General features: G+C 42.4%; 1 protein-coding gene and 1 long non-coding RNA gene across 17 annotated transcripts in view; both read right to left on the bottom strand.

Annotated features, from left to right (window-relative positions):
- MAPKAP1 (MAPK associated protein 1) overlaps positions 1 to 21,564 on the bottom strand; it is a 176,123-nt gene that overhangs the window by 134,747 nt on the left and 19,812 nt on the right. For all 16 annotated transcript variants that reach the window (XR_014507212.1, XR_014507213.1, XR_014507214.1 and 13 more), the window contains exons 3-4: positions 18,319 to 18,408; positions 11,948 to 12,099 (exon numbers count right to left, since the gene is read on the bottom strand). Coding sequence is in view for 9 of the 16 variants with exons in the window: in XM_083423753.1 (XP_083279879.1) it covers positions 11,948 to 12,099; positions 18,319 to 18,408 (242 nt within the window). In the remaining 7 variants the exon portion in view is untranslated. The remainder of the gene's footprint in view (positions 1 to 11,947; positions 12,100 to 18,318; positions 18,409 to 21,564) is intronic.
- Positions 5,203 to 6,973, bottom strand: LOC310669793. The gene is made up of 2 exons (XR_014507395.1): positions 6,204 to 6,973; positions 5,203 to 5,474 (listed from the first exon to the last, which is right to left on the bottom strand). It is a non-coding gene; the product is annotated as an uncharacterized lncRNA (long non-coding RNA).

The raw sequence follows: 21,564 nt of genomic DNA, 5'->3' as shown, positions 1-21,564 counted from the left end.
TATATCTAGTCATATGTCTATTCATACACAGAAACATTTTTCTTCATATACGTAAAAGTAAAGCATATAAACATATAGACTAAAGCTGTCATCACACAGCCCCCATTGGGTGATTTGTAGAACCTAATCACAATTCTGGATTTGCATGAAGTCAGGGCATGGGAGGGAAGCAAAAGGTGAAGGCAGAATAGAAGAGAGCTGGCTTCAGAAACGAGGTAGGGAAGGTGAAAAGAGAGCTTAGCAGTTGCAGGGAGTGGAAAGAGGAAGTTCTAGATTAGAGGGCTAATGTGGGGGAAATGATTGGAGGAAGGGTTGGCAAATGGAATGAGCAGGGGCTCCGTGTGTGTGTGTGTGTGTGTGTTTGTGTGTGTGTGTACACATACATATACTTTAGATAGATATACAGTGTGTGCATATGTGTGTATTTAACTCAATCTGGGGCTAGCCTCCAAGAGGCTGGCATCACAATTTGATTACCACAACCATACTTTTTAACTGCTGTCAAAAGAGACAGCGCCTTGTATAAACAGCTGCCGGGACACATGCCTGCTTTCTGTAGTCCCAGCTTTAAATCATACAGCAGTGATGAATCTTTATCTGACACTAATACTTTTTAACTTCATAAGGACAATTAAAATGAATTGCAGCTAAATGCTCACACAAGAAATCCTTGTTGCATAGTAACATGTTTTTCACATTGCTGGCGGGGTGTGTGTGTGTGCGGGGTGTGTGTGAAAAACAGAAAGATGCAACTGGCTTTCAAATGCAACCTCTTTTAGAAGGTTTTAGATCTGAATAGCAAAGGAGCAAAAACAAGGGGGAAAAGGGTTCAGAAAGGCCATTGGGTGAAAGTAGCATAAAAAATGATTTGGCTACATCTAGGCAGGAGGCCTGTGACCTGCATTTTATACATTTATTTAAAATGGTTTCTGCCTTCAGACAAAAGGGCTCAAGGCAGCTTATGAATAAGCACTTAAACACACACACAACACACAACAAACTACTTGACCACAAAAATAAAAGCAGCCGAAACAGAGGACCCTGCAAGTAAAACTCAGCAAGAATTTGGAAAGCAAGATTACAGTTTGAAGCACCTCTTTACCTTGGTTTTTGACACTTGATGTGTATATTTTTGGTACGCACCCTATTTTTGTGATTGTAAGTTGTTTTAAATTGTTTTTAATATTGTGTTTTTGTGTTGTAATCTGCCCTGGGGGCATAGTGTAATAAATAAATAATACTGAAAAGGCTTGTCATCCTCTAAATGTTGTTAAAGGCATGGGAGGACAGGATGGGTTGCACTTGGAACTTAGAAGGCAACAAAGACAATGCTGGGCAAACATGCCTAAGCAGTAAGTGACATAATCTGGAAGCCATCACAAAAAAGGTCCTCTTGCCCGGCAGCCCATGGTCTAAACCTCTGAAGGTGCTGGTGGTGGGGATCAAGACAAGGCCCTCTTGTGAGGATCTCAGCTGCTGCATGTGAGAGAAGGTGGTATTTGAAATTATACCTCCCCCACAGAGCCAGTGTGGTGTAGTGGTTAAGAGCGGTAGACTTGTAATCTGGTGAACCGGGTTCGCTTCCCCGCTCCTCCACATGCAGCTGCTGGGTGACCTTGGGCTAGTCACACTTCTCTGAAGTCTCTCAGCCCCACTCAGCTCACAGAGTGTTTGTTGTGGGGGGGAGGGGAGGGAAAGGAGATTGTTAGCCGCTTTGAGACTCCTTAGGGTAGTGATAAAGCGGGATATCAAATCCAAACTCTTCTTCTTTTCCTCCTGAGCCCAAGACCAGTATTGCACGCTGTGATGAACTGAATGGGTAATAGGAAAGGCGCATTGCTCAGTTGTAGAGCTCATGGGAGCCTGATATGGAATTACTATCTCAGCAAAGGCCCAGGAGAGACTGGAAGGTTTACACCTTCTTGGGCAGCTTCTCCCTCTCCCTGGTCATCAGCTGGGTCCCAATGCACTCCTGGCTTTCTCTGGCTTTCCCAAGTAGACACGCAGTGAGAGTATGATATTTTTTGCAAATTGTTTAATGTGGTTATACTTGTGAATCATATTGTGTTTGATCATACTGTATTTTAATTACTGCATTTTATCATTTTATGCTTGTGAGTCACCTAGAGAACGTTATTGAGTTGCCTTATAGATATTAAAAATACAATTAATTAAATTTAGTATTAGTATTATTTACTCCAGTATATATCCCACCTAAGAGCCTGGGGCACATAAATATCTTGTATTCAGGACTACCTATATTCAGTGCAGATTCACACACACACACACACACACACACACGTACATTGACTTCCGGAAGGAATCACAGGAGACTAAATATCTCTAGTCGACGGAGATAATTATGTGGTGATTAATGATACATAAATCTTGGTTATCACATTCTTGCTCTGAAGATAGAGAACAAAGGGAATAACTTCTGGTGCTCTGGAAGAGCTGCCTTACACACCATGTTTTTAGGGGGACCCAGACGGGGTGAGTTATTTAGAGCAAGGAACTTCCATTTTGCAGAAATACCACATAATAGTCCTGAAGATCAATCCTTCAGGTTGGTAAAACCTCCCTTTTTAAAATTATTTTTGAGACACTGATAAATTACGATTGAGGTGATTCTGTCTGGCAGTTGAAATTTGGAATGCAAGTCGGCTGCTGGCGCAAGGAGAGACAATCATTCAAAGGTTGAAAGTAAAACAAAAAGCCTGTTTTAATTGTTTGTACCAAAGAAAGATTCTAAATGGCTAAAGCATGATCCAGCTGTTATAAATTTCTTGTTTTATTTTTTAAAACTGTCTCTCTGAAAGTGCTGATTGCAAAAGTGAAACTAGCTTTTCTATGCTACTGTGAGAAAAGAATACTGTCAGATAAGCAGATGGTTAACATGTTTTTAAAGCTATAAGCAGAGTGAGTTGTTAATAAGAATAAGACAACAAGAATAAGACACCCCGTTGACTGTTGGCCATCATGCAGCAATTACTGGGTGAGCAACTGAGAGAGGCTAGAGCTGGGGTGCATAAAATGGTGAATAAAAATGGACCAGAGAAAAATAAGGCTGAGGAGATCACAGAGCCTATAGAGAATGATGTTGATGGAAGACTTTCAGAGCAGGAAAGTGGAGTGCTAAAAATGGAAGTAGTGGATGACAAAATAGAGAGACTCTTTATACTGGTGCCTGGAGGAGTGAGGCAATTTGGGGTGAAGTTGTGGTGTTGGAGAAGTGGAATGAAAGAAACCATGGAGCAAGAGATTAAGAAATATTCTGAGCTGGCAGTGATAGAGCTGCAAAAGTGTAGACTGTGTATCAGAAGGAGAAAGCTACAAACCTCTTGCGACAAGTCTGGAAAAAGAATGGAAGAGGAAATGGAAGGATTTTTTTTTCTAATTTAGGATGGAAACTCATGGCCAACAGGAATTGGGATTGGAAGATATTGAATTGCGTGTGAATTAAGGAATATAACATAAGTAAATTACGATGGACTACTGTTTTAATATATGACCAGAGTGGGGAGACTCCTGTTTGAATAAAGATGAAGGATCTATTGTTTTTCACCATCAGATATAAAGTCACTATGCAGGACTGAAGGAAGACTATTGTTGACAATTACTGATAGCAACTGGAGAACCCCTTTTAGACTTTTTTCCATGGAAGGGAAAATGAATGAACTTGAGATGTCTAGATCTGAAGACTGGAGAAATATTGCCTAGCAGAAGGAGGAACAGTGGGATACCATTCTGGAATGAATGTTTTGAATATTTTGAATAATCTTTGTATATAACTGGCAGACAGAGAATCTGAAGTCTCCTCTATTTTATTTTTCTGTTTTCTGTCTTTATTCTCTTATTATCTTTATATTCCTGTTTTCTCCTCTTTTCCCCCAGCTTCATTTTTGTTCCTATTTTATTTTTATTTTATTTTATTTGTGTGTCCTCTACTATGGGTCACTGAAGGGACTTAATGAAGGACCCTGCATGAGAGACAGGGAAGGGAAGATCTCCCAGGGTGGAGGCAGAGAGAAGAAAGGGGAGCTCCCATGTGAGAGCTAGGAGGGTCCATTTCTTTCTGTGTCAGACAAGGATGAAGATCTAACTCTGAGAGAAGGCTCTGCATTTCTTCTTTTTCTTCTTCTTTCTCTGATTTTGTTCCTATCTAGATTAGTTTTTAAAAAATCCTTTTCTCCTATGAAAAGGCTTTAATAAAAATTGTTCTGAAAAAAAGTACAGTGGTACCTCGGGTTACATACGCTTCAGGTTACAGACTCCACTAACCCAGAAATAGTGCTTCAGGTTAAGAACTTTGCTTCAGGATGAGAACAGAAATCGTGGTCCGGCGGCGCAGCGGCAACAGGAGGCCCCATTAGCTAAAGTGGTGCTTCAGGTTAAGAACAGTTTCAGGTTAAGAACTGACCTTCAGAACGAATTAAGTACTTAACCCGAGGTACCACTGTACATTAATTAAGCAAATCAGTGTCGATGGGACTACTCCAAGGGGAACTTATCTGGATGCAGCCCAATGAGTTTTGCACATTTAGACAAAAATTCCTGCAATAATCTGGATGGAACACTCATAATTAAACATATGTGAATTGAAATAGGCTGAGCCATCGCTCCCTCCATCACATCACAGCAGATTCCACCCCATTCCAACCTTGTTGCCTGTTCCTGGACCTGCTGAGAGATGGGATACTTCAAGGACTTCTGGGGCTGCTTCAAGGTCTCCTACCATTCACAGAGGAAACTTGGGCCCCAGAGAGTTTCCTCACCCATCCACCAGACGAGTATGTGGGTGGTGATTCTGCACCTTCCAGTGATGCCTCCTATGCTGCTCTGGAGGCAGGGAGGGGGTGCATGAGGAATTGGCACAGAATCTCCAACCGGCTCCCTTAAAAACTTCCCTGAACAGGGCTGCCTTCAGATGTCTTCTAAATGTTAGGTAGTTGTTGTTCTCTTTGACATCTGATGGGAGGGCATTCCATAGGGCAGGCGCCACCACCGAGAAGGCCCTCTGCCTGGTTTCCTGTAGCTTTGCTTCACGCTATGAGGGAACCGCCAGAAGGCCCTCGGTGCTGGACCTCAGTGTCCAGGCAGAGCGATGGGGGTGGAGACTCTCCTTCAGGTATACTGGGCTGAGGGATTTGGCGAAGTGTCTAAATTGGTACAGTACAAACAAAAGCACACACACTCCCACAGTCATGGTTGAATCAGGCTCAGGTATCCTGCTGCTTTACTGTTGTTGGTTTTACTGTTTTGTAATACTTAATCTTTGTGATCTTGCTTTATTTTAAGATGCTGTAAGCCGAACGTTGAGTGGACATTTGGCACAGGAAGTAACGTTATAAACTTGAACCCAAATAAATAGATTAAAAGTCTTGTGTCCTGGGGGGGGGGGGGTAAATGCCTCTCCCACAATTCCCTCAAGTCCGATTTTCAAGGCATTTCTAATGAGCACATTTCAGCTTTCTCTGCAATATGGAAGAAAAAATAATTTTGTATTATATGGTACTTTCTTTTTTCTTTTTACAGGCACTTAAGAAATAATAAACATGTTTGATTTTGATACACCTATTTAGGGCAGAAATGCTTCATGATGTGAAATGGAAATTAAAGCCTCTAATTTTTGCACAATAGGTTTTAAAATGTCAAATTAACATCTCGGGCAATTTAAAAAAAAAAAAAAACCAGTTACACACTACAGTGTGCCTCCTTTCTCCATTCTTACTCTGGTGTGGATATTCCCTCCCCCCCCTTTTTCTTTTTAGGAAAGCTATTTAATATCTGAAATTGTGGGGGGGAAATGGTTCATAATTATGCAGACATATAACTGGAACGCAACTGGAACAAGAGCAGCATGCGAAAAATGTATTTAAGGTCTATCATCCCAAAATGCTGCTAAAAGCTATTAACCAGTACGTGTTAATTGCCACAGCATTCATATTAATTTTCACTTCAGGCCCGACATTGTGGAATATTTCCCTTGATACGTTTTAAACAAAGTTTAATTTAAGGAACTGCTTCTATCAACACTTATGAAAATTAACAGCCAAGCAATTAGTACTCATGAATTATCCCTCCCCCCCCCCACTCCCCAGCCTCATTGTTAAAAACAGTTTCTAACAAAGAAGTTGTTGTTTTGTTTTATGCTGGTTCATAGACATTTCATTAAAAAGAAAGGAAGAAAAGCACCTCCCCACCTGCCCTGGGCACCAAGGGCCAAACTCTGTTAAGTCCATCTTTAGAATCAACCCTAGAAAAGGGGCTCCATGAACCCTGTGCGCCTTATGCACATGCGCCCGGCAGCTGGCCTGGTGTGGTGGGCTCTGGTGACCCTGTGGCCCCCGTTCCTGCCCTAGAAAAGGTTCAAATCCATTGTCAGATCATTATGAGGTTGGCTTTGTTTTATTGTTGGTTTTTATATATACATTGCTCAAGTCTGACACCAAAAAATTATAGCAATACTATGGAAAGACATACTTACTTACTTACAGCACATTTTAAAAATAAATAAAGATATGGAACATGTAAAATCAATAAAAAGCAATGATAAAACCTGGTCATTGCTGAAAGACCTGTGGACATTAGAACATAGATACAGTGGTACCTCGGGTTACATACACTTCAGGTTACAGACTCCGCAAACCCAGAAATAGTGCTTCAGGTTAAGAACTTTGCTTCAGGATGAGAACAGAAATTGTGCTCCAGTGGCGCGGCGGCAACAGGAGGCCCCATTAGCTAAAGTGGTGCTTCAGGTTAAGAACAGTTTCAGGTTAAGAACAGACCTCCGAAACGAATTAAATACTTAACCTGAGGTACCACTGTATTCTCAGTAGCATGTAGCAGATAAGCCCTCCCACCCCAAACCTCTGTGCTACAGAATAAAGAAATGGCTTCTTACGCCAAATCGTGATTAAGATCAGAAAATTTGAAATGGGGGGGGGGGGGCATGTAGATAACAATTTTTCCATTCCTCTTTCATACCACTAGAACTCATGTATGTCCAATGAAGCTGAATGTTGGAAGACTCAGGACAGATAAAAGAAAGTACTTCTTCACACACATTGCATAATTAAAATAAGGCATTTGCTCCCACAGGAGGCAGTGATGGCCCACAACTTGGGTGGCTTTAAAAGAGGATTGGACAATCCATGGAAGAGGAGAAGGCTATCAGTGGGGCCTAGACTGCCCTAGGCCTGTGGTTTCCAACCAGTGTGCCGTGGCACCCTGGGATGCCTTGAATGATGGCCAGGGGTGGCGTGGGCAACACTGGCCTCTGTCCCTCTTTCCTTCCCTCCCTCCTCTGATGCCTTCTCACATCTCTGCCTCCCAAAGGCTTGCACAGCTGTTTGTTGCAGCAGCCCTGGTTACAAACTCCCCAGGCAAATGCTGCCTGGGGGTGCTGGTTGCCAGGAGCTGAGGCAGCTCAGAGAGCAGGGACGGCTGTGGTAGATGCCTGGAGGACTCCCAAGTAGAGGGGAGAGGAGAAGAGGCTGAGGGAACATTCCACAAGGGATGGTGTGTGAAAATGGGTGAGAGGTTGCCAGCTCTGCAGGCAAGGGGTGACATAACTGGGTCCTGAGCCCCACAGGGGTGCCATAGTTGGTCAAGGAAGCCATGGACTCAAGAAGGTTGAAAACCTCTGCCCCAGGACGATCTTCAGAAGACCAGTGGGCAGAGGCACCAATAAAAGGCACAGAGCGATCCACAGAAGCTTTCTGAATGCATTATCCAATACTGTAGCCATGATGGCTTATCTCTGCCTGCATGGTCAGAGGCAATAATATATCTCAATAGCAGTTGCTGGAAACTATAGGAGGGGAAAGCGTTCTTGTGCTTGGGACCTGCTTGCAGGCTTACAGACATCTGGTTGGCCACTGTGAGAACAGAATGCTGGACTAGATGGGCCTCTGGCCTGACTAGCTGGCTTGGCTCCCCACCCCCCACCCCAATAGTTGCTTCTGGCCTGTCGAATCCTACAGCTGTCAGGGAATTCCTATTTCTTTATTAACATACATTATCAATCTGGACTGTAAGTCTGCAAAGATAGGCAATGTCTGTAGCTGTGATTTACTTTTTTTAAAACAGCAAACCTCTCAACAAAAATTGATGTTATTTCACTTAAATTCATTTAAAGAACTGGGCTCATTAGTGCTGGTGGAGAACTTTGTTCACAGAGCAAGCCACACTAATCCCTTCCATCTCTCCCAGAGAAACACAACTGTGATTTTATCTGGCAAGCACGAGAGATGAAACTTTCTAATAATGATTTAGGTGTTTTTTTTAAAGGAAATAATAATAAAAAAAAGAAATCAAAAGCTCTGGTTCCAAATCTAAAAGAGGATTTCAAGAGTCACCCCGGCCTCTAGAGTAAATACATAATTAAGTAGGGTTTTTTTAACCATGCTTAATTAGGCCCCAAAGCCCCCCTTAATAGACTCCCCCATCTCTCCCCAATTAGGCACCACTTTCCCAGGGGAACCAGAGTAGCTCAGTTAATTATGCAAATCAGGCACGTACTATTCCCAGGAAAAGAATTATGAATATTTGCAGAAAAACACATCTCTTAGCATGTAAAAAAAGTGGGGGAACAGCAACCTTCGTATCTTAAAAACACTGAAGAGCACCGATAACAGGGAGAGTGTTGTTAAAATGTTGGTTCTGATGCAATTGTGACAAGCATGCTACAAGGTAGTAGCAGTAACAGTACAGTATTAATAATAATGAAAGACTACATAACGAAAAGGAAGCCAGGACACATTTGCTGCAGCATGGTGATTTCCATAACTACTGCTCAGCTAAGAATGAAGACTTTGCTTGTTTTAAAATTTTATGTTAAGGCCTTATACACAGCCTTCTTTTTTTTTTAAATCCTTCAAGGTGATTAAGGCCACATTCAGACCAAACATTTAAAGCACTATTCGCTTCAGAGAGGTACAATTCCCAGAGTTCCCTGAGAAGAGGGGTTGATTGCTAAAGCATTCTGGGAATTGTAGTTCTAGAAGGGGAATAAGGGTCTCCTAACAACTCTCAGCACCCTTAATGAACTACACTTCCTATGATTTTTTGTGGGAAGCCACAATTGTTTAAAGTGGTATTAGTGCATTAAATGCATGGTGTAGATGTGGCCTGAGCCAAAGGATCATTACATTCCAATCTGTATATTAGTTCAAGAGGTGTGACTATGGTCAGTTGAATCAATAAGCGCAGACCAAATGAATTTCCCTTCCACCCTACTAAGCATCTGACTTGATTCCAATTGTCCAAGAGTTTGCAAACTGAAAAGGAGCCAGGCGGAGAAGATGACCACCTCCTTTTTTGATTGCATCATGGAATTCATTTCTCCAAACTCTAGTTTATTTGGGATGAGAGGGCACACACATATGCACAAGTATTTCCTCTTTGCCTTGATCAAAACACTGTTCACCATCACAAACTTTTGGGGCTTCACAGGATACTATTCATTTTGCCTATTATCCCTGAGGTTACTTTCATTTGGCTGCTCTTTTGTACAGAAATCAAACACAATTCCATTACTCAACAGCAGCTTCTGTTGCAAATTTCCCAGAAATTGGCAGGCGGGTCCTGTGTGTTTGTAGCACCCAGTTCTATGGCTGCAATTTGTTTTAACTGTTTTTAATACTGACCTTTAAAATGTTGTAACCTGCCCCGGGGACCTGCTAGTGAGGGGTGTGCAGTATTAATAATAATTACAAAAGCAATAAGCACTAGATCGGCCATAGAGAAGCCCAAATTTCATTGTTGCCAGCTAATTGGCAATGGTGGGTAGGAAATCATGCATTTTGTAGGCAAGAATGTTCTTCTCCTTTTCCGTTAAGTCGCCAAGCACCACAAAATTCCATCTCATTTGAAACACCAAGTTTGCACTTGCAGAGTATATGGGAGTCTGTCCTTGCAGCAGCCATTTCTCCTGCGCAAGCAACACAAACTTACCTATGCTGGATTGACAAGCACAATCTAACGATGTTGGCTGACCAAAGCATACCCTGGTGAAAGAAAAAGCTGCCCCACTATCACTCATCATGCCAGAGAGATAACATAGGTCAGGTAAATGCTAATTAGCACACAGGATCATAGAACCTAGGAAGCTACCTTATACCAACTTGGACCACTGGTCCTTCCAGCTCATTAGTGTCCACGCTGACTGCCAGCAGCTCTCTTCCAGGGTTTTAGACTGGGATTACAGTTGTTTTAGTATTTATTTTTGAAACGAAAGGCAATGTGTTAATATTGGTATTATTCCCTCAGCATGCTAACAAATACAGTGGTACCTCGGGTTAAGAACTTAATTCGTTCTGGAGGTCTGTTCTTAACCTGAAACTGTTCTTAACCTGAGGTACCACTTTAGCTAATGGGGCCTCCTGCTGCCGCTGCACCTCCTCCTCGTGATTTCTCTTATCATCCTGAAGCAAAGTTCTTAACCCGAGGTACTATTTCTGGGTTAGCGGAGTCTGTAACCTGAAGAGTATGTAACCTGAGGCGTATGTAACCCGAGGTACCACTGTACATTCTTGTGTATAAATGGACCCTTATTCTTACAGAGAGCAGAAATTGAGTAGTTATGGGGTTGTATCCTACTTAAAGCAGACCCACTGAAATTTATGAACATGGTTGACGTAGGCACATTAATTTCAATCGGCCTACCCTGAGTAAACTTAGTTCAATTCAGTCCAATGACTCTACAGAGCAACTCTTAACAGGGGGATTTTGCAATTTAGCTCAATGCATCTGTGTTATCAGCAATTCACAGAGAGTGAAAAGCCACTTTCCACCTTCCTTACAGCAAAGTATTATCCAAATGTCAGGCGTAAAAGTTAAGTCCGGAAAAAGAAGACAGAAAGCGATGGGCTCTGTCTGTTGTCACTTGTAACCCTTTCCTTTCCTGGAGAGACTAACAGCCATCCATTTCAGCCCTTCTGGAGCTAAGGACAAAAATAAAAGGCAAAGAAGGAACTGTTTTTGTTGGCTTTAGGGCAACCAACAAAATGTGGTGCAAACAGTAATGCACTGAATGGTAAACATTCATTCAGGAAATAATAAAAGATTTTGGCAACTTAGGGCTGATGCATATCTAATGTGGCTCTCCACCTTAACAGAAAATGCTCCCACTCCTTTTGTGTGATAATCCACAGGCTAGGGAGCTGATCCTCACAGTGGTCTGGAAAGTTTCCATTTATTCCTCCGGCTAGGCAAGCCAGCAGAAGAGGCTACAGCGCAGGGTGGTAGAGTACCTGGGTTCAGTCCCCAGCAACACTGCCAGGAAGGGTGGGGAGAGCTCCTTGCCTGAAACCCTGGAATGCTGATGCCAGTCAGTATAGACAAATACCGTGCTAGATGAACCAACAGAATTAGTCAGTATAAAGCAGCTTCCAATGCTCCTGTTTGATTCAGCCTCTGTATTCAGTATCACGAGGACTAGAATTCTGATTTCTTTTAAGAACTGCAGACATTCAGCACATGCTTTTGTCCCGGTTCCAATCCCCAGCATCTCCAGATAGATTTCTGCCTTAAACCACAGAGAGCCACTGCAGCCACTATAGACAATGCTGAGCTAGACATGAGACAGCTTCCTAGGTACCAAGGTATCAATGCAACACAGAGTCTCTCCAGAAGACCTCTGGCTATGGGGTTTGGTGCACACAGGAAGTGATCCTCCTTTAGTATCCCAGTATCCCAGGACAAGTCTGCACAAGACAGGATTTATTCATTTTTTAAAGTCCCTGCAAGGGCTTAAAACCTGGACTGTTTGCCCACATCAGTCACCTTTGTAGTCTCTAAAATGGCCAAAATCCACCCACAGAGCATCAGTATTTTTAAAATCTGGAAAGAATTTGGATTGGAAAAACGCAAGGAAGACTTCCAGATACAAGGTGGTTTTTTTTCTTTTTAAGGGAGGGCACTGATCTCTCTCTCTCCTACTTACCTTGCCATCAAACTTCGAGTATTCATTGAATGGGTTGTTCAGTTGTAGGGGGCATTGTTCCAGCCGTACTGAGAGGATTGATGGCTTCGTAGCAGCACGCTGAGGCTTCACCCTGAAGTTCTTCTTCTCAAACAGCAGGCTCAGCTCCTCCGCTGCAATTAAAAAGAAGCCAGATATGTCAGAAAGTATTGAAAATTTCCCCCCTCCTGAATGAGGGATCTGATGGTAAAAGGATCACAAGCAGCAGATCGCGAAGCCAACACCCAGTAGTAATTAAATGTTTTCTGTGTTCCATGCATTCCAAAATGCACTGCAATCATAATCATAGGAAAAGAAGCAGCTGTGTTACACTGAGCCAGGGCATTGTTCTATCTGTATGGGCTACACTGACTGTAAGCAGCTTTCCATGGTTTCAGGAGATGCTACTGAATATGGGAAACCTCATCTAGGTGGCTATAAACCTATGCCCTAATATGGGAAACCTCATCTAGGTGGCTATAAACCTATGCCCTAATAAAACCTAAGGTCCACTAGCAAACTTAGGCCCTATATAAACCCAGGCTATCTCCTGATCCTATACAAATCCAGGCCCTACAAACCTATGAAACAGTGCCGTAAACCAGGGATGGGGAACCTCTGGCCCACAGGCCAAATTCTAATATTTTCTTTTTAAATTGCTGTAGCCTGCCCTGGGACCTTGTGGTAAGACAAAATGAGCAAGCAACAACTAACTATTGGAGGCAAATAGAACAGACCATTGAGGCTTCATTACAATCAAATGGTATAATAAATACAAAATAAATGCCTCTTTGACATAATGGGACCGTGTCAAGAAGAGCAAATCCGGTGGCGATTTTGTTCTAGGTTAACTGACGATATGGCTGGGAAAGGACTGAAACCTCTAGTATGTCTTCTGCTGACAAGCTGCAACTGAGAGGGAGGGGTTACTACAATGTCTGTTGGAAATGGACAAGCTGATTGAGCCAGTTCAAGGGAGGGAAGGAAGGTTGCAGAAAATGAATTCTGCTGGAACATGGAGCTGTTTTGTGGGATACTGGGACATAAGATATGGACATGAGACTTGAAACAACTTTGTTTTCTTAATAGTATAGTTTTTACTTTTTGTAAGTAGCATAGTCTCTGTTTACTAGTATAGTTAATAGCATTACTCTTATAAAAGTATTTTAAAGATTTTTTAAAACAATATCAACATTATTACCGTATTGGCCTGAATATAAGCCGTACCCAAATATAAGCTGCACCTTTATAATTCGGGGGGGGGGGGGGGAGACAATACCCGAATATAAGCTGCGCCCTTAAAATTCCGCAGGCACTCACACCTGTTCCATTTTACCATCTTTCTGTTTCAGCAGTGATATCATTTCTGTAAGGTTGCAAATTTAACCCGCACTTTAACTTTTCACAGTCGGAATTTGGAAAAAAAGTGAGGCTTATATTCAGGCCAATACGGTATTAACAACAACAACAACAACAGAAGACCTGCTGGATCAGACCAATAGCCCACCTAGTCCACCATCCTGTTCTCTACAGTGGCCAGCCAGATGCCTCTGGTAAATCCATAAGCAGGACCCAAGCACAACAGTACCCTCCTCTCCTGTGGGTATCGCCAAGTTTAGTGTTATGGGAGGGGTGGGTGGGAAACTGTGGATGCGGAACACAACCATCATGGCTATTACCAATAGCACCTTTATTTTCCACTAATTTGCCAGATCCTCTTTTAAAACCATCCAAGTTGGTGGCCATTACTGCCTCATGTGGTAGTGAGTTCCATAGTTTAACTGAGTGCTGTGTACTTCATTTGTCTATCCTGAATCTTCCTTCAGCTTTATGGGATGTCCACAAGCTCTAGTTTTGGGAGAGGGAAAAACTTTTCTCTGACCACTTTCTGCATGCCATGCCTAATTTTATAAACTTCTGTCATGTAGCCTCTTTTCATTAAACTATAAAAGTCCCAAAATGCTTTTTGCAAAGGGAGGTTGCTCCATGACCTTGATCATTTTGACTGCCAAAATGATCCATAGTTGAACTATGCACTGTGTGAAGACAGCAACAACAATGTTTACTAATACTGGAATGGGTCCATAAGGTTGCTGTTTTTTCAAAACCACACACACCAGCTTCACAGCTGATGTCATATGTGACATCACAGGCAAGGGGCAGGCAGAGAGGTGGTTGGCAGTGCTCCTTAAAGTGGGCTTCTGACAATACACTGGAAAGGTAGGCTTGCTGTCACCACCAAGCAGCTGATTCCAAGCAGCGTTGAGAGAGATAGGGAGGGAGACAAAGAGATAAAGACAGATACACAGAGATGGAGGGGGGGGGAGGTTCTAGGATACTTGGGTGGGCACCTTCTTTCAGTCCCATCAACTTGTGAAGCATGGTGGTGGTGGTGGTGACACCCTTGTCTGTGGCTGCTCCCATAGTGCAGGATTCTCTCCCAAGAAAGGTTAGACTGGTTCCCTCTTTGCTACCGTTATGCTGGCAGGTTAAGACCTTCCTGTTCAGAAAGACCTTTGGAAACTTAGGTGCAGGTGATGCTGATCACAGGCCAAACAGGATTTTAATTGCTGGTTCCAAATGTGTTCCGATAAATTCTAATTATTATTTCTAACTAGTTTGGGTTTTATTCCTCTCTCCCTCTCTCTCTCTTTTTTACAATGATGCTTTTAAATTTTGCGATCTGCCGTAAATCCCAGCTTGGGAGAAACTTGGGACATAAATGCATTAAATAAATAAATAAATGATAGGTAAGGTGTGGCTTAGATGTGGAGAAGGGGTAACCTAACCCTAGCAAAAATACAAAATGGTTATGTATGCAATCAAAGCTGAAAGGGTGGTGGGGAGGGGACCTTGCTGTAGCATAATCAGAAGAAACGCCCCACCAGTTGACATGACAAGGATACCTAAAAAATGAGGATGGATGACAAAACCAAAATAAAAATAAAAATCAAGACCTGTCGAGTTTTCACCTATTAGTGCTGGCCTCTCTTTCTCTGAACAGCAACTGTATCTGGTGAGTGAGTTTTTGCTCCACATCTGCTCCAGGAGCGAAGCAGCCCCCAAACTCAATCAATCACTATTGGTGGATCAGCATTCAATCTGCCCCGCTCTGTCTCCGTTCTTTATTCGCCTGCCTGGATTTCTGCACGTCCCAAAGATTTACATGCTGCCCCTCCCGAGGATTGGAACTGCTGCCGAAGGCAGATTGAGTGGGGACTTCCAAAGCTGGTGTCGCGGAGAGGGGGGAGCCGTTCGTTAAATGGCAAAATTAAAACTTGTCAAATCACGGCTAAGTCGTTATGGCTTCCCGGTTAATTCGGGAGCCGGGAGCAGCTCTGACTGGGATATGGAGATGGAGGATGCACAGGTGCGGGCACCAGGAAAGAGAGAAATGGAAATGGAAATAAAATAAAGATACCCAACAGGGCCGTGCAAGATTATTAAATTCTCTCTGAACTAAGACAGCACAAAAATGTCATTATGTATCCCAGGTACGTGTTATGCTGTGTGAAACCCTTTATGCTTATTCTGAAGTCTCTTTCTCTCTCTCTCTCTCTCTCTCTCTCTCTCTCTCTCTCTCACACACACACACACACTGCCAAAATAGGCAAATAAATAAATAAATAAATAAATAAAATCTCATTTGCAATTATATTCTTGCAGCATGGCGTGAAGTTATTTCTTGGGCCTTTTTGGAAAGCTTCGAGTCCCCTGGAGCTCAAGGCATACATTTCATTGGCTTTGGTGAGAGGAGCGAGTGTTTCAATATGTAGTTTTGTTCCTCAGGAAGCACTAGGGAGGCATTGCTTTATTGTCTCCTCTGCTGGCACGGACCCCGAGTGCATCTCTGGAGTTCTCCTCTGCAGATTACTGTGGCATCTGTTTTGGTTGAGTTCTCTTGCCTGAGTTGAAACCTTGTGCAATTCTGGGACTGTTCAGGATAACAACACAAGACTGGAGAGGAGGAGGAGGGCAGGAAACTGATGAGCACTGTAGTTTAATTTGGCCAAGTTCCCCTTCTGCTACACAACGCAGTGGCCCAGTGCAGGCTTAATCACCAACTCTGTGAAAACCTCCATTTGCAAATTATGAACTAGCAGCTGGAACAGGCTCTCTCCTCTCTCTCTGAAGCAAATTCCCTTCACCTTTCCAGCACCAATCATGGTTCCAAATTCAGTTACCACCAATGGTAAATAACTCTCGGTAATGATAACCAATGTTTTCTTAAAACCATGATTGGCAAATCCACTTCAAGCTAAACCATGGTTTACTGGGGAATGTTGGTTTACATGGTTTATTCAGAAGTCTTTATCTTTTTAAAAAATCCTTACAAAAATAATATAAAATTATTATTAATAAAATAGACAAAGTTGGTAAAAAAATAAAAAAAATTATATGTAGCCTTGCTGAAATAATATTGTTTTCAGCAGGCAATATAGGGAGAGTATCTACCTTTTTTGCAAAAAGAAACTCAACAATTTTGGGGGTTTCCTTGAAAAAAAGTGCTCAACAATTTTCAACTTTTTGAAATATGGCAACCCTATATTATCAACATGCAGGGATTTTATTCCCCCCTCCCTTGTAGCACTCCCCAGTTTTTCTCCCTGCTCTCTCATAACACTAGAACTTGTGGACATCCACTGAGGCTGAATGTTGGGAAGATTCAGGATGATAAGAAGAAGAAGAAGAGTTTGGATTTGATATCCCGCTTTATCACTACCCTGATGAGTCCCCAGCAGCTGCATGTGGAGGAGCGGAGACGCGAACCTGGTTCACCAGATTACAAGTCTATTGCTCTTAACCACTATACCACAATGACTTCTTCACACAGAATACGCTCCCACAGAAGGCAATTGTTAGGTTGATGGCCACCAACTTATAAAAGAAAACAAGTAAAGGCTATCCCAACTACTAGCAATGATGGCTATGCTCTGCCTCCGTAGTTGGAGGCAGCAACGCTTCTGGATACCAGTTGCCAGAAACCGCAGGAGGGGAGAGTGCTGCTGCTGTGCCTGGGTCCTGCTCAAGGGTTTCCTACCGAGGCATCTGGCTGGCCACTAAGAACAGGATGCTGGACTAGATGGACCATTGGCATGATCCAGCAAGCTCTTAATATATTCTCTTATATAAGTAGAGAGGCTTGGAGTCAACAATCCAGCCAAATATCACACGCCAAACAGTGGTCAGGATAGCCAACCATTAGGAGCCAATTCAAATATTGATGAGGGCACCTCAGAGAAAGAGGGAGGGAGGGAGAAGAGTGAGTTGGCATACTATACTAGCTAAGAGATTGAGCTATGAACTCTTGGCCTCTCATCTGTAATATAGGGATAGCAATGCTGGACCTAACCCATAAATCTGGATTACTGAGCCTCATATGTATGCAGATGCATCCATTTTAGAGTGCCAATGCCTACCTCCATCGGAATGTGAGTGAGAGGGCAAGGTTAATCTCCAACTAATTTAGATTTTTGTCAGTTACACCCTGACCTTTTTTGTGATTAAAAGTTAAACATTAACCAGCTTGAAACAAAAAAAGTACAGGGCTGTAGTCAGTGTTGATCCTAGTCAGAGAAGACCCATGGAAATTAATGGACATGGCTAATTTCGGTCAATTGGTTTCAGCTGAGTAAAGGTAAAAGACCCCTGACAGTTGCAGTGCTGGGGTTGCAGCGCTCATCTCACTTTACATGTCGAGGGAGCCGGCGTTTGTCCGCAGAATTTTTCCAGGTCATGTGGCCAGCATGACTACGCCACTTCTGGCGCAACAGAACACTGAAACCAGAGCAGCGCACCGAAACACCATTTACCTTTCCGCCGGAGTGGTACCTATTTATCTACTTGCACTCTTTTGGCATGCTTTCATACTGCTAGGTTGGCAGGAGCTGGGACCGAGCAACGGGAGCTCACCCCATCACAGGGATTCGAACTGCTGACCTTCTGATCGGCAAGCCCAAGAGGCTCAGTGATTTAGACTGAGTCTCCCTTTCAGCTGAGTAGGTGTATATAAATTAATGTACCTGAGTTAGTCACATTCATGAGTTTCCATGAGACTGCTCTATGTAGGACTAACATTGGATGAAACCCATAAGAATTATAGCCAATATTAGTAGAACAACCGAAAATAAAGGACAAGACTAACATGTTTATTAATTTCTGTGGGTCTACTCCATTTTTTTCCTGATCAACATGACCTCATCAGATGCTTTGAGCTTTTTTGTTTCATGTATTTCTGCAAACCCAAGTGAATGAAACAATTACAAACAAAAACCCAACAACAGTGTGTGTGTGTGTGTGTGTGTGTGTATGCATGCGCGTGTGTTTGTGTGTGTAAAACATTTTCTTCTTACCTGAATAAGATGTGTTCCTTTCCTTCCACTGCACATTCTTGCATTTTATCTGATTTTGCCTCTCTTTCCGTAGCCGTTCAAGTCTCTGAGCTTGAAAAAGAAATATTATGACGATAAGTTTGTCAATGAAAGTTTACTATAAACAAAAGACATAATTAACTACCTTTCTATGAATAAAGATGTTTTATGCTGCACATGTAGGGTATGGGGGGGTGGGGGAGAAAAGACATAAAATTTTTAAAGGTGGCACCCCTGAAAAGCAAATACCAACAAAAACATGAAAATCTTCTTGATTTATAATTGAAATTAGAGGATATAAAACATTAATAGAGATCATAAAGATAGTATTAACATGGAAGAGAATAATAAAATGTGAAAACTTCTGTGATTAATATGACATTTCATTATATAAATCATTAATAACGGTCTTAAAGGAATTTTAATGCACAAATGAACTGAAGTGAATATTACATTACAGGAATAAAATTACTGTTATGAATTACTCTCCCCGTTTCAAAAATTAAAGATAAATGAACTCAGACTAGACTATTAAAGTTTTAAATATAAAATCCTTTATCTAAAAAAATCATGAAAATTATAAAATGTCAACGCTATATAAATTAGCATAGCTTTTTCTTCAGTGTGCTGAAACAGTTTATAGGTAGTAAAAATAAATGATTTGTATCTTCACAACATTAGTCAAATCTTAAAAAATGAATATCATTTTTCCTTCACATATTTTTGACTCCACATCCGAAAATAGGACACGCTCAAATAGGTGAAATATCAACACCCGGGAGACCGAGCCCTCCTCGCCTGCTTCAAACGCTCCTTATGGCTTTAAATGTCAGATTTATTTCAGGAGAGAGAGGGTGTTGGGGAATGTCAATTTAATAAGCAGGTAAAGAAGACTACCTCAAAAGGCAGAGACTAAATGGCACAGCACCTCACTGCAAATAAAGGTCCCGGGCACAGGAAACAAATTCTTCCTTTTTTCTTTTAAAGCAAGAGAAAGATGTAGACTAATTTACCAAAAGCATGCTTAGGAAGGCAATCCTGTGCATGTTTAGCAAGAACCACATCCCCTCTGAAATAAGCAAGGCGGTTGGGCTTTAATTTAATTTATTTGGATAATTTTTTAACGCAGCGGTTTACAAGACGCTAAGTGCAAACAAAACTATAAAACACCCATTATAAAAAATTATAAAAACTGGAAACAAAACCACCAATAAGTGGTTTGTTTTAATTACATAATATAAATACAGCAGCAATTCCTAACAACTCTGTAACTCTGAATAACTGGGATTGCTGGTCTGCAGATATTGTTGTTAGTTCAGTGTGGTGTTCTATGATATGTTTTAAATTTGCAAACTGCCTGTGGCCTGTTATCTGCCTGGCAAAGGGCAGTACAGAAACTCCTAAATTATTAGGATAGAATCAATCTAATCAATCTGTTTTAGGCCCCAGCAATAAATAAATTTAAGAAAGCTCCAAAATCTGACACACATGTACAAAGCATTTTTTAAAGGCCCAAACAAAAACAATACTCCTCCCACTCTGCTCTGCTCCTCCCTTCTTCCCGCCCTGGGCGGCCCTGCCCTCTGCCTGCACCTCAGAGTTAGTGTGTTACACAGAGCTGGGCCTCTCCTCCTTGCCTGCTTTCTAGCAACCGCTGTAAGCTGCCCAAGGGATGAGGCAGGCAGCAGCAGCCATGGAGAGGCAGTGGGGTGCTCCCTTGCAGCCACAACTATCACTGCCATTGCTTCAAACAAGCACTGGCTCATCTTCCTGAGCTTGATGGCAGCACTGGCAGGCAAAACAGGGACATTCTGGGATCAAATCAGAAGCCAGTATGTTCTTCATAATTCTGGGACTGTCCCTGGAAAACAGGGACACTTGAAAGGTATGGTAAAGGTAAAGGGACCCCTGACCATTAGGTCCAGTCGTGGCCGACTCTGGGGTTGCGGCGCTCATCTCGCTTTACTGGCCGAGGGAGCTGGCGTACAGCTTCCGGGTCATGTGGCCAGCATGACTAAGCCGCTTCTGGCGAACCAGGGCAGCGCACGGAAACAGCGTTTACATTCCCGCCGGAGCGGCACCTATTTACCTACTTGCACTGTGACGTGCTTTTGAACTGCTAGGTGGGCAGGAGCTGGGTCCAAACAACGGGAGCTCACCCCGTCGGGATTTGAACCGCTGACCTTCTGATCGGTAAGTCCTAGGCTCTGTGGTTTAACCCACAGCGCCACCCGCGTTCCCTAAGGGTATGGTAGTCCTATCCCAATAAAACTACCATGAGTGCCAGCACAACCTAGCTGCCAAGGGCAGCAAAAAAAAGGTGTTGTTGGTACTCTTTACCAGTGTGTGCAATCACTAAAAAAAAAAGAGCACACTGAATGAAGGCAAATTTTTATCTTTGGCTGGTTTCTGGTTTCTGCACACACTTCTCTATCCTCCACCCAGGCAAGGAAGAGGCATTTTCATTGTTCAATGGCACATTCCAGCCAGGCAAAAAAACTCAAGGAGCAGGTGAAGAAGAGCTTATAAGGAATGTGGCCTGGACAGGGCTGGATTAACCATTAAGCAAAATAAGCTTGTGCTTAGGGCCTCAAGGGAAAGGGGGGGGGCACCACAGAAAGTTCTCATTGCTGGATTTTAATAGTCACAAATTGCTCAGCTGAGCATTCGTTTTCTTGGCTAAAGTATATTAAAAATTCCAGCAGAACAGCTATGCAACAAGGTAGGCCGAATGCCTTATCTCTACTAAATATAGAAGTAGATGCGTTACTTAAGATTGTTTTTGAGGATCTGATCAAAGACTTTGCAATTGGAAAAAGTAGGAGAAAAATAAATTGGAAGTATACAAAAATTAACATCATTTTCCATCAGACTGTAGGTTTTGTTGCATTTCAAAAAATAAGTTTATTTTGTGGTTTATTATTTATATTTTGAATTAAATATATATGGGGGCACCAAAAGCTTTTAAGGTTTTGGACCTCTAAATGTATTGATTGAGTCCTGGGCCTGGGAAAGTCATGCAAGCCAGGAAAGAGGTCTAGAGCAGCATTCCTCATTTGAGGGCCATGTTGCCCCCTGGGGCCCCCGGAATATTCCAAGGGGGCCACAGATGAAAATCTAATAAATGAGGGGCCACAGCATGAGATTAGGGGGGCACTGACTAGAGGGAAGTGAGAAGTGAAAAAAACAGAGAAGTGAGAAAAGAAAAAAGAAAACATTCATGGCATT

The sequence above is a fragment of the Podarcis tiliguerta genome, assembly GCF_965153285.1.
Source record: "Podarcis tiliguerta genome assembly, chromosome: Z".
Classification (NCBI taxonomy): domain Eukaryota; kingdom Metazoa; phylum Chordata; class Lepidosauria; order Squamata; family Lacertidae; genus Podarcis; species Podarcis tiliguerta.
The sequence above is the reverse complement of the archived record's forward strand: the minus strand, read 5'-3'. Positions and strand labels throughout refer to the sequence as shown.